At 51.0% G+C, this 13,185-nt stretch overlaps 4 protein-coding genes across 4 annotated transcripts; 3 read left to right on the top strand and 1 right to left on the bottom strand.

The window, feature by feature from the left end:
* The first annotated feature begins 538 nt into the window (after positions 1 to 538).
* On the top strand, positions 539 to 1,167 carry PPTG_03553 (hypothetical protein). Its single transcript, XM_008896236.1, has one exon. The coding sequence runs from the start codon at positions 610 to 612 to the stop codon at positions 1,036 to 1,038; it is 429 nt and encodes a 142-aa protein (XP_008894484.1). The 5' UTR covers positions 539 to 609; the 3' UTR covers positions 1,039 to 1,167.
* A 587-nt stretch (positions 1,168 to 1,754) lies between these two features.
* Positions 1,755 to 10,375, top strand: PPTG_03554 (hypothetical protein). The gene is made up of 2 exons (XM_008896237.1): positions 1,755 to 9,894; positions 9,950 to 10,375. The coding sequence occupies exons 1-2, from the start codon at positions 1,997 to 1,999 to the stop codon at positions 10,314 to 10,316; spliced, it is 8,265 nt and encodes a 2,754-aa protein (XP_008894485.1). The 5' UTR covers positions 1,755 to 1,996; the 3' UTR covers positions 10,317 to 10,375.
* Positions 10,373 to 12,407, top strand: PPTG_03555 (hypothetical protein). The gene has a single exon (XM_008896238.1). The coding sequence runs from the start codon at positions 10,481 to 10,483 to the stop codon at positions 12,308 to 12,310; it is 1,830 nt and encodes a 609-aa protein (XP_008894486.1). The 5' UTR covers positions 10,373 to 10,480; the 3' UTR covers positions 12,311 to 12,407.
* Positions 12,408 to 12,531: 124 nt separating this feature from the next.
* On the bottom strand, positions 12,532 to 13,156 carry PPTG_03556 (hypothetical protein; the record flags this gene model as incomplete). Its single annotated transcript, XM_008896239.1, has 1 exon — positions 12,532 to 13,156. The coding sequence occupies exon 1, from the start codon at positions 13,057 to 13,059 to the stop codon at positions 12,532 to 12,534; it is 528 nt and encodes a 175-aa protein (XP_008894487.1). The 5' UTR covers positions 13,060 to 13,156.
* Positions 13,157 to 13,185: the final 29 nt, after the last annotated feature.

A 13,185-nucleotide genomic window follows, 5' to 3' on the forward strand; every position in this document is an offset into this window, starting at 1 on the left:
CGTCGTTATAGGTACTTCTCGTAAAGATATCATGTCACCGAGGTAATTAAATCGATGAAGCAGCTCGCAGCTGAGCCCATCGACATTCTGCGCTGACGTGCCAGCTGTCATGATAGATCTTCGACGCTGTGCACAATGAGCCTCGACCAGATTGTTCATGCTACTGCCTACGATGCGAGTTTGGTCTTGAGGCAATAGCGTCAGTAGCGGCGACGGGCAATAGCGTCCGATTTCCTCCCAACTATCGCCAACCAATGCTTTTCGGTGCATTTCCGGTGAGCAACGGACAACGACGTTTCAAGATTTTGTTGAAGTGGATAATTGTGGTGTGGTACACACAGGATGGTTTGTGCATTAATCTCGCCCCGCTCTCAATTCATATCAAACTGAACTCATTAAATACCACAAGTTTGTCTCCTTTTCTGACAGCCAGTAAGGATAATTTCACTTAACAAGCATTAATTATCCGAGGCGTCTCCTCCTTGAAGTTAAAGACAAAGTGATGCGCGCGGCAACCTTCTTGCAATTCTAGCCTTATACTGAATCGCAGATGGCTCGGAAAAGCCACGTAGAAGTTCTGGCGACATACTCTCTGCTTCATTATCGAAGATGACCGGGACAACGCAGGTTGCCACCAGTACGGGAAGCAAGAGCTCCTTCTTCCGCGGCATTCAGCCCACGCCCGTCGGCTCGCCTGGCGCCTCCGCCAAGAAGATCCTACAGATTCGACGTGCCAGTGACCCCGCTCTGATCACGTGCAGCAACAACCAAGAGCCCTTGCCGGAAGAGGCACAAAGTCTCAAAGACCTGCTGCTGGCTGCGCCCTCACAGTATCAGCGCTCTCGTTTTAGTTTCCTCAAGCTTAAGCGCGTAGTCGTACCGCCCGTACAGATTCCAGCAGAGCTGGCCGCGCCCAACGCCATCAACAACATCGTGGCTGGCTCCAAGATCCCCATGACCAAGGCCATGTGGAAGCGACACCGTGCGCGCCTGATGCGGCGCCTTCCAGGCCGCATCGACGAGAGAATCGCGTGGTAAAGCCATCGGACCACCGCCAACCGCCTCCATGCTTGATATTTTTATGCTTACCAGTACATCCCATTGTAACATTAGGAAGAATACGAATATTTACCTTCTTTGATCCCAATATTTACCTTCTTTGAACCCAAGGATGAACCCCTCGTTACAAAACAGTTTTGAAAACTCATTAAAAGCAAATATAGGTTATGCTGGAAATGTTACCGTTAGGCTCGACACTTCCCCCGGTTTGGTAAGTAGGTTTTTCTTTTGCACTAACGCGAAAGTGGCTATCCAAGGATGTGAATATCGGTTATTGCGAAGGAGAACGAGTAGGGAGCTCGAATCCAACAGTCTGATTCGATGAGCACTACACGTGTTGGTGCGTGTTGCAGCCGCTGCCAGACATGCACACGGGCGGTTGCCACACTGAAATCGCTCTGTAACTGTGTTCTGAGCTCCGAACTCGACGGCAAATCTGACGGCGAATCTACTGCAGCACTCCAAATCTAACGAATCAGCCCAGGCGATGTGGACACTACCGCATGAAGTGGACAAGAAGGCTGATCTGTAAAACACTAGGGACTCCGAAAGTTTGGGTTATCAGTTGTTCAGGAATAACTAGCTTTTTCAGATGTTTACAACGCTTCCAGAATTTACAACGCTTCCAGAATCTGTGCATGCTTCATTTTCTCAGAATTTCGGGTGTCTTACTCACTTTAAGTGTAAAAGTGCTAAAAGACAGTACCACATCTTGAAGTAGCACTAAAAAACGTCCAGGGTATCGACACGACAGCGACCTTCGGCTCGCAGACGACTTTGGCGTCCTCCTTCCCCTTCCCTGCTCATTTTCGGCGTACAGCAACGCTCTCTACAACATCTCCATCATCCCCTCTATCCGTCCTCGCAGTTGCGAGCGCCGTAGCGTTTGGATCCGTCGAGAAAATCGCGATCCAGTGCACGTAATCCACCTCCCAATATGGAACATATTGAACAACGAGGCTCCCACGCCAATAGGAGTGACTCTGACGACGACAATGAAGAACAAAATCCCACGCCTGAACAGCAGCCAAGTATCACCTCGGAAGCCCCAAAACCGAGCGAGTTATCGCCCTCAAAAGCTGCCCACGAGCTAGTGCGAAAGTCCATTTTGGCCTGCTTCGGAGACTGCCCTTCAACTGACAGAGAGCAATTAATTCGAGACATTCAGAAGCTCTCAAGGACCTTCGCCAAGCGGTTATTGCTCCCTCCTGACGAGAATGCAGAGCAAGAAGACAGTCAATCCCAGTATGTCCTTCCACATGACCGGGTGGTGCCTCCTTCGGCCTATTTCTCCTTCCGTGATAACGGTCGAATGCATCTCCCTATTGTAGATTGGAGCGCCTTCCGCGGCTATTCCGTCGCAGTGTGGATCAACGTGGATTTTTGTCTAGCCCAAGCCAAGAGGGAGGGCGCTGCAGAGGATTTGTACGCCAAATTTAATCTTTTTAGATTCACGAACGGGTCAAATACATTGGAAGTGGAGGCGTCCTTGGAGTATACAGAGGGTTCAACTGGAAATGGACACGGAGTGCTGCTAAACGTCAGTTGTTGCGCTCCTGGAGCCGCAGATGCAAAGAAATCGGCGTCAGTTGCGGCAGCTTCTTCGAACGCGCCGGAATGGAGGAGAATCCAACAGGAAATTGACTTAATACCTGGGAAATGGCATCTGCTGGTCATCTCGCACTCGCTGCATTACGTGAAGAAGAGCAAAGTGGCGTGTCACGTGGATACGAAGCTGCAGTTTAAAGAGGAATTAGTCTACCCTTCTGGACTGGTCACAGCGTCCAAGTGCACTATTGGAGGTGGTCGTAATGCGAAGGTGAAGATTGCAAGTGTAGCCATGTACCAAGAGGAGCTTTCACAAGGCACGATCGAGCTTATGTACGCTATAGGGCCCATGGTTTCGTCGTTTAATCGTTGGGCTGCAGCGCTGCCCGCTCGGTCAAGTCGCATGGTCGCTGGCACTCACGAACGCGCGCATGGTCCATCACCACTGACTGTCCCGGAGAACGAGTCTTTCGCAGCGTTCTGTAAGCTACAAGTGGTGTTCTATTTCAACGCACAGAACACCGTGAACGAAGACTATGCCGATTTAGGAGTGGAGTGGCTGTGTGAAGGTACAACACCTACTACTAACGGCAAGTGGGTGGCTTTGGAAAGCACTGTGAGCGCCTCAGCGGAGATCCAGCAACGCAACGCCAGACTGGGCAAAAGTACGCAAAAAATGATCTACCCGGAGTATCACGCAGCCTGGTATCGGTCAGTTGGTGTGTCATCATTGCCAATTGTTCTGGACTACTTATTGACAGCGTACGAGAAGATCACGAGGAAGCAAGACGCCGCAAAGTATGCAGGAAACGAGGACTTCGAGGAGCGCCCGCTGTCCGCGGTTATGGAGAGTGTGGTGGTCGATTTGTTGTGGATTTTGAAAGGTATGCTGCTCAGTAATGTGGCCAACCAACAGGAAGTTCTTCGGAACTATGTGTTCCACATGCTGTCCCACGTCATGGTGCAGCATAGAGACTGTCTTTCAGTGATATGGACGCCCGGAAGTCTCATGGTTTGTGTGGAAATGGTCAAGAGTTTATTCGATATGATGACGTCGCCCAAGAAGAGCTTGGATGTGGGAGAGAACCACCCTTTCCACGTCTCCATTTGGACGACGAACCCTCTTTTCGCCTCTGGAGTGCGCGCTATCTTGATGAATTATCGACTGTGGACGCAAGCGGACTATAAGACGCAATCCATTTACAATCATCAGATGTACGGACTTGCCTGCGAGTATCCAAGAGCGTTCAACAACATGCAAGCAGTTCCTAAGATGCTGGAGATTCTTGGACAATTTTATTCAGTTCCTCACTCTTCACACACTTCTGGTGATACTGAGACGAGTCAGAACTCACAGCAGATTACTGAACCTGATGACAAAGACCATCACTGGAAGCAGCAGAGTATCCAGAGCTTAGTCGAGGTGATTGAGGTGTGTCTAACTAACCAGAGTACGCAAGTGCATGAAGTTCTGGAGCAGGAGGTCATGGAGACTACGTTTGCCCGTGCTAGTAATCCTGCGGGCACTGGTGGCTCTTCTGCTAGTGGATCTGTACCGTCAACGTCGCCGAATACTCCGTCGTCATCTGCATCGCCAATAATGGTCGCTCCTGGACGTAAGGGCGGTGTGTTCAGTATCAACCTTGAGAGCATTGTATGGAGCGATCAGACGGCTACTGGGACAGCTTCAAGCAGTAATCCCGACGGCAATACGCCAGAAGAAAAGACCCCGACAGCCAGGAAGAGTGTGCTACACTCTGTTCAAGTCCGATTCTCTCTTGTCCGCGATATTCGCGCTGTGATTCGCTTCTTGATGACCAGTAAAGATGCGGCCGTGTGCACTTCGTTGCTGTTATTGCTACGTCGACTCGCAGTGTCGTTCTTGGACATGCGCTTCGCCCTGGTTAGCTCGAGTATCATGGACTGTTTGCTGTACTTGATGCATGATCGTCGGAGCGATGCAGAGGACAACGAGAGCAGCAAGGACTCGCACGTTTCGATCCATGTTCGGATGGCTTGCGTTCCGTTATTTATCTACCTGTTGGACTGGCTGGAGTCTATCGAAGGACGCACAGTGTGGTGCGGTTTGGAAGAACACTTACGGCTGGTTTTAAACGGACAGGGCAGCTTTTCGGTGGGCTTTTTGGAGCTTATGATGGAGTTTTACTTCGATCCCGCGTGGCTATTAGGCGTTCAACACAGTATCATCATGAATGACCCGTCGAAAAAGGACTCGTTACTGTTTCCTATTGCACCAGCAGCATCAAACAAGTCGATCGAAGCGCACGAGAACGGGATTGAGAATGGGATCGCTGTTACGTCGACTATCACTGCTACTGGAGAGTTAAGTACAGGAATCGGAGGGTTGATTGAGTGGATTAAGATGGCAAACCAGTTCGTGGGCAAGCGTCTGCAATTAACCTGGGAAAAGCGCTCGTCTGTCATCCGTCTCACTGCTCTCCGAAGTCTGTCGAACGTTGGTGCGGACGTTCACGGCGATAGGAGTCAGGCGCTTGTAGCAGATATGTTTGATGAAGGCGTCAGCGGTATCCTGAGTCTGCCTCTGAAGGGGATTCTGCCGTTCTTGCCAATTTTACTGGGGAAAAGCACGCCACATTTTAGAGAAAAGGTGCTCATGGATATCAACGTGAAGCTGAAGACAGACGAAGATCTACAGCAACAGCTACTATTGATGAAGAAGAGCTGGGCAGATGCGCTGTTAGAGTTGTCGCTGACTTGCTCCGTTGGTGTGGAGCTCGTAGACTCGAATGGAAGCGAAGAAAGCAGCGATGAGAACTGTGGTCGAGCGTACAGTGTTGATGCTAACAAGACCGGAGAGGATCTCGTTCTAGACACAATTGTGTCATTATTGTGCATGGCGATGAGTAATCCTCACGGCTGGCGATCTTTCACGCATTTACTCTTGGCTTTGAAGGGCATTCAGGTGAAATATGGCTCGGATTCTGACGCTCCCAACTCGTCTGCGCTGTCTTCGTTACCTCCACTGGCTCAAGTAGTGCCGCATGTTGACCGCTCCGAATTATTCCGTGAGCCGCTGAACTGGACGTGTCGTGTGGTCGGGATCGTGCTACAACGCATGGCCAGAAGCAGGACGATTCTATCAAGGACATTGGCTGAGAATGTGCAGCGTTTGCTGTTCCTGGTTCACGAATCGCTTTTGAACTTACCACTGAAGCCGCTGGAGTTATCGACCGACAAATACTCGTGGTCTGATGCGCAGCTCTTCCTGTTTAACGCCGTGTTAGATGTCTGCGCTCGATTGGTTGAAAGTACGCACAAACTGCATCGTGTCGGTCTCTTTCCCGGTCTCCAGATACTGCAGTTCGCTCTGCCGTATATCTCTGCTAAGAGTATGATGGAACGAGTAGTGGAAGTCTTGGTGCAGAGCTTCCAGCAGGAATTGACTGCTGGCTCAGCGTTGCGCGTGTACGAGTCAGTGCCCACACGTGATGTGTTCCTCCGTGCGTTGGTTGATCTCCGTCGTGCGATGGTCGTACACAAGAAGGAAGAATTGTTGGTATTGTTGCGAAGACTGACGCTCCGGATATGCACGTCCGGATCCTTTGACGAAGAATTGGGAGTCGCTGGGTTGTCGGTGCATGAACTGAGCGAATTAACGGAGCAACAAGCAGTGGAAGTGGTGCTGGATGCGCTGGCGTTGGCGATAAATGACACGGAGTTGCATGAGCGAGAGGAGGTGGAGGATATGGTGCCGTACTTTCCGATTGCTAAGGAGCTACAGAAGCCACAAGACTCTACGAATGCAGACGAAGCTGGCAAGAAATACTCGAATGTGGACTACGCTGACGACAGTGAACGTGTGCTGTGGGCAGCACTTGAAGTCGAGGAGAACCGGATGCTTGCAACGTTGCGGGATGTTACAAGTCGAGAGAAACAACGGGCGGAGACGGCGCTCTCTGTCCAGCGCGAGAGGAAGCAGAAGTGGACGGAGAAGTTGTGGCTGAAGCACGAGTTCACCTTCCGTTCTCAGAATCAGTATGAAGCTTTGAGGCACACAGCGCCAGAGACACTGGAAGCTCTAAAGAAGACGCATATGTGGCGACTTGGACTGTACGAGACGCCGTTCCCGTCTCGAATACGACGTACTGTTGATATAGACTTAGAGTTGAGCTATGAGAAGATGTTGGCGCTGGAAGCAGATGGTGTTGAGGGCCAATGTGAAGCGAAAAAACCTGCGTTGAATAAGCGCAGACACTCGACAACGCTGGCTATTCCCTTGGAGATCCTTCAGAGCTTTGAAAAGGATACAGAAGATGACGAGGGCTCGTCTAACGATGAGAACCTTCTTGAACGCGTTGGTCGAGTGGTAGCGCAACAGCGTGGCGGCGAGATTCGAGACATCACGTCGGATGAGGCACTCCCAGCGTCTGAGTTAGCAGATACGTACGTGCCAAGTACAGATGATAAGAGCGAGGAGGTAGAAGTACGCTCTGCTGATGATGAGTCTTTAGACGAGTACAAGAGCGACGTTACTGCCAGTCCGAAAGATGGCAAGACGAGTTCGTCGACTACTTCAGCGTCAAAGGGGGCAGCGTTGTTGGGACAAGGTGACAAGGGACTGGATCCTGGCGCCGGTATCGCCGTTGCACCGGACGATCAAGTGTACGCCAGTGTCACGTGTCGACGTGTAGTGCCTGAGGGGATCGTCCTTGGGCGTTTGTCCCTTTGTAGCAAGCATGTGGTGTTCGAACCCCAACAAGAACTACCAGAGAACGCACAGAGCGTAGGAGCCATCTCACCTGGCACAACCGACTTTGATGAACGCTCTCTTCCGAGTACCAGTGTGGATGAAACAGCACCGGGACTACATCGCTGCTGGAGATGGAAATACACCCATCTAGTGGGCGTTTATCTCCGTCGCTATCGCCTCCGCGACTCGGCAATCGAGATCTTCTTGCGCAATGGTAGCAACCATTTCCTCGACTTCCCTCTGACGACCAAGCAACGACGCAATGAGTTCGTACGCGTGCTGTATTCCTTCCTACCTCGAAGTACTCCCAAGCAATGGCCCGGACGCGTGATCCCGCACTTGGCAGCGACTACAAAAGCCTGGCAGAACCGACAGATCAGCAACTTCGACTACCTCATGGCGCTCAACACGTTCGCAGGACGCAGTTTCAATGACTTGACGCAGTATCCAGTATTTCCGTGGATTCTTTCCAACTATGAAGACTCGACGTTGGATCTAAGTGATCCACACAACTTCCGTGACTTGTCCAAGCCTGTGGGAGCGTTGAATGCTGCTCGTCTCGAAGAGTATTGGGAACGGTATCACTCGTTCGATGACCCAGTGATCCCCAAATTCCTGTACGGCTCACACTACTCAACTTGTGCTGGCGTTGTGCTGTTCTTCCTCTTTAGACTGGAACCCTTTGCTAGTCTACACCAGAAGATGCAAGGTGGCACGTTCGATCTACCCGATCGGTTGTTCTTCTCTATTCAAGAGACTTGGCGAATGTGTAACTCTCAAATGTCTGAGGTTAAAGAGTTAACCCCAGAGTTCTTCGCTAGTGACGGGTCTTTTTTACGGAACAGAAATGGCTACACTTTGGGGAAGCGACATGACCAACAAGCGGTGAATGACGTGCAACTACCCAAGTGGGCAAATACACCGGAGGAGTTTATCCGTATCCATCGTGCAGCGCTGGAGAGTGAGTACGTCTCGCGTCATCTGCATTTGTGGATTGATTTAATCTTCGGCTACAAGCAGCGTGGACGAGCGTCACTGCAAGCGAACAATGTGTTCTACTACTTGACGTACTATGGAGTCGTGGATCTGGATAAAGTGGAAGACCCGTTTTTGAGGGAATCCATGGAGCTGCAGATCGCTCACTTTGGTCAGTGCCCCATGCAGCTCTTCGCTACTCCTCATCCTACACGACATGCTGCCTTTAGACGCAGTACTCTAGGGATCCCAGCAGCACCAAGCAAGCCTGTGTCTGGACTTACAAGTCCTCCGGTTAGTGGCGGATTCCCAGGCAAAGAGGGCTCTAGTGGACCATCCAGTAATATCGCTCGACCGCTGTCACTAGCGTTCCAAGACTTCTCACCGATAGCACAGGAAAAACGTCGACACTGGAGCCCTGTGGCGACTGTGAAGCCTATTGCACAGAGCGGTATCAGACTGCTGAAGATCCTCCCCGATCGCGTCGTTAGTGTCAATGAACTTGGTGTCATTGAAGTCTACTACTGGAAACTACTACCTAAGCCTGCACCGCAGCCTGTTCCAGACTCTGCGTCCCCGAAGATGCCGTTGAACACATTCGCTGCTGATCCTAGTGACGGAATGGACCTCGGAAGAGCCAGCTTCTCGTCTGTTACCGACTCCCAGCGTGATAGTGAAGTGGATACATTGCTCAGTGAGCTAGCTGCGGTTAGTGACGAAGACGCAGTGAACGATTGTCCCTGGTTACTGGAGATTGTTCGGGACGATTCCCCGTTCGACTACGTGCCACGGATCCCTGTGTTCGACCCCGTTCACATTGACGATGAATGTCGAAATCTACACAGATATGCGCGTGGATTCCCTGTCGCTATCTCTCGTAATGGACGTGTACTGGTATCTGGAGGAGCTCGCAGTGGCGCGCTGCACTTCCGGTTGCTGGATCTGGACAATGGACACGTGATTGGTAAGGCTAGCGTAGTAGGACACAGCGCTGCAGTCACGTGTCTGAGCTTGGATCGCTGGAGTTATCACAGTCACAGTCAAATTGGCGTCTCGACCTCGCAAGAAGATGAGGAGCTGCTCGTCTCCGGGTCTCAAGACGGGACTCTTGCACTCTGGCAGCTCTCGCGTGTCAAGCCCGATATGCTGTTTCGATTGCCTCGAGTATCACCGCGTCCAATCGAGATCTTACGTGGACATGCCAAGCCTATAGTGGACTGCTGCGTGAGTACATATTTGGGGGTTGTTGCGTCATGCACACATTCTGTTGGGATGGTACATTTCCTGTACGATGAAGGACAAGTGGCATTCGTGCTTGAACCTGCAGACAAAGAAGGCGAACTGGTGCGCGTCAGACTGTCAGTTAAGGGATACGTTATCGCTATCACAAGTGTTACGCGAATTGTAACAGAAAACGTCGTGATCTCCAGTATCGTCCAGATCTTCAACTTGTCTGGAACGTTGATCCAGTCGCATCATCTTCCGTCCGAGGAGATCTCGGACGTACAGGTATCAGCTGAAGGAGACTTGATCTTCCTCACACTACTGCCCGGTATCATCCGTATCTGCCGCATCGAAGAGTACGTATCATCTTTCATTTATTCTGGACGTATCTAACATTTTCTGTACGTACAGCTTTGTGACAGTTCAAGAGTATATTTCACCCACTCCGACTGGGTCAATGATCTCTGCGATGTGCTTTGGTCCTAAGGAGGCGGTGATCCTGCTAGCGTCTGGCCACGAAGACGGCACGTTGTCGCTTCAGCTGCTTCCGGACGCTAGCGGCTCCGTGTCATTTCTGGCCAATGTACGACGGCTACTCGGTGTTTCGTCCAAGCTCAAGCGCGTTAAAGGCACCGTACAACACGCCCAGACACTCGCTATGTCCACTCTGGACAACGCCAAAGCCGTCACCAGTACAGCACGTGATATCGCTGGCGAAGCGCTTGGTGAAGCCAAGGTCATGATGCGTGGACTCTTTTCGTACTTACAGAAAGGGTAACTTCAAATGTAGCCAATTGATTTTGCACACGTTGTTCACGTCATCAACGTCTCTACCGGCCATACACTTGGCTTTTGTAAGTGAAAATGGATCCATTTTCATTTCAACGGCTACTTCAGAACATTTATTGTCATTCGTGATTTTGCGGTGGAGAGCACAAGTTCATGGCGCCCAATGGCAAGACGAATGAGATACAAGGGGAGAAGACGACGCTGCTCCCCACCAAGCAGCTGGAAGCGCGTCCGCAGTACCGCTCAATCATCGTGAGCGTCTGCTCCTTCATCCTGGTGACTGAATTCTGCGAACGTCTGGCGTATTATGGTCTGTCTGGGTCTTTACCGATCTTTTTCCACCGTAATTTGGGGCTAAGTACAGTGCTGGCCACCGAGTTAAACTCGACCTTCACGTCGCTGTCGTACCTCACGCCGCTGCTGGGCGCGTACGTGGCAGACCGCCACTTGGGTCGCTTCAGCACCATCGTGCTCTTCTGTTCACTATACATCGCAGGACTCGCGCTGTGCGTGTTTGCATCACTCCCCTCTGTGTCGTCTCTACCGCTTTTTATGCTGGGACTTTTCGGTGGTGTGGGTTTTGGCGCTGGCGGAATAAAACCCAACGTCGTGGTGCTTGGAGCGGATCAATTCGACGTCGATATCCCCGCTCAACGCGCCGAAAAAGACAGCTTTTTCAACTGGTTTTATTGGGCAATTAACGTTGGAGCCACGTTCAGCTACGGAGTGTTAACGAACTTGGCGGTTAATGGGCTTCCGCCGTATATTTCACCCGATTATGGGTTTTTCGCGTCCTTCGCCATCCCGTCCGCGGCGTTTGTGCTTGCTGCGTTGGTATTTTACACTGGAAAGAAACGATACCGTCGAGTGCCACCCAAAGGCAGTGCACTTAACAAGTTTTTTTCAGTGTTGGTACAGGCCGGCGCTCGCTCGAGACGTGGCAAACTTGTACTCAGTGGCGGCTTGGCGTTCATTCCAGGAATTGTAGTCACGACCGTGTCGTACTTTATTCAAGATGAATTCATCCACATGGCCGTCGCTCTGATTGGAGCTGGAGCGGTAGCATACGGGACGTTTGTGCTAATTTTCTCGGGTGCTGCAACGGATTGGTTACGCTTGGCAACACGGGCGAATGGTGGGTCTTTTTCGACTAAAGAAGTGCAGGATGCAGCGCAAGTGGTGCGACTGGCGCCGTATTTGGGGATTATTATCATTTTCTGGGCTGTTTACGGCCAGATGAACTCGAATTTCGTGGTTCAAGGCTGTCAAATGGATCTCAGAGTTAAAGGAAGTGACGGAGTGCTGCTGTCCTCTGCGATGCTCAATATTGTCGACTCCGGTGTGATTCTGGTATTTATCCCTGTATTCGACCGCTTACTGTATCCATTGCTCACTAAAATGGGTATCTACCCGACGCTATTGCGCAAAATTGGAGCTGGTTTGGTGTTTGCGATGCTGGCTATGCTGGCAGCAGGGTGGACGGAGCAGATTCGTAAGAGTCGTCCCGTAATTGAGGGAATTCCCTCGAATTGCAGCGCTGCGGGTGAAAGTCTACCCATGTCGATGATCAGTGTGTGGTGGCAGACTCCACAGTATGTGCTTGTGGGTGTGGCTGAGATACTGACGAGTATTTCGGCGTATGATCTGTTCTACTCGGAGGTCCCAGAGTCTATGCGCAGTGTCTGCCAAGCTCTCAATCTGCTCACTACCACGTTGGGTTTTATTGTGACTGGAGCTCTAAACAGTATTTTCTCCTTCTGGGTCACTAGTGACCTCAACGACGGCCACCTCGAGTATATTTACTACATGTTGGCGTTGCTAGTGCTGGTTCTGCTGATAGCGTTCGTGCTGGTCTCGCAGTCTTTCGAGTACCACGTGCCTCCACCAGGTCTTGACAGTGTGTCTGGCTTCTCCCCGGCACTCTCACGTGCTGCTAGAGAGCTCCGTAAGAAGCTGCAGTTCCAACGCAATGGTAGAAAGTAGATTGTAGTTAAAGGATGTTCGGTATCAATGCATTCATTAATTCTTTACTTTAGAGTTTCTATACATTGTAACCTTAATTTTAAAGGTCACACTATACTCTAACGATTGAATACGGACGTTTATTAGCGTGCAGCCGATTTTTCTACTTTACTGCGATGGTACTGAGTCTTTGCTTCCTCGTGATCGAGGGATTTAGGGAACATGTAGAGTGCAGCCACTTGTCATAGAATGAAGTACTCGAGGAGCCAAATATCCTCTGCGGCGAGGCTGTCCTCCTGCACACAAATGGGTGGCGTCGCAATTGGGGACATGCACTGTGGAGCCCAGTTCATCGACGCGACATCTAGGTCTACAGCCGTGGGGCTGGTTGATTCCAGAGTTTTCTCTTGATCACGCCCAGTCGATGGACTTCCAATGGTCATAGCGTAGTCGTCGACTGACGGTGCGATGATCGAAGCGAGCGGAGACCAGCAAAGCGTGTTGCGCACGTGGCCAACCGGACCAACGGGAAGTTGTTTCTTCTGAAGCTTCTCCCGTTGAGCCTGACGCTTCTTGGCGCGATCGTGACGACATTTCATATCACTCCGCTTCTTGGTGCGATTCTGTTGATTGCGGTGGTATTCGCAGAGTAGCAGCAATGTGCCGTTCGCTTTGACTGCCCTGGGATTTGGGCATCGCCCTGTCTTGTAGCGACAACGCGTAGACGGCGAACACACTTCAGCACCTGCTGCTGCTTTATTAACCTGCATGTTTATCCGGTGAACACTCCAGCCAGGAAATCTCGAAATGATCTCCGAGCAGTCTAATGCCAGTGAGTTCAAAGCGAAATATCTCGTACAATTGAGGTCAGTGAAGTCGAAATAAATAGCTTTTTT

The sequence above is a fragment of the Phytophthora parasitica genome (assembly GCF_000247585.1).
Source record: "Phytophthora parasitica INRA-310 unplaced genomic scaffold supercont2.4, whole genome shotgun sequence".
NCBI lineage: Eukaryota > Oomycota > Peronosporomycetes > Peronosporales > Peronosporaceae > Phytophthora > Phytophthora nicotianae.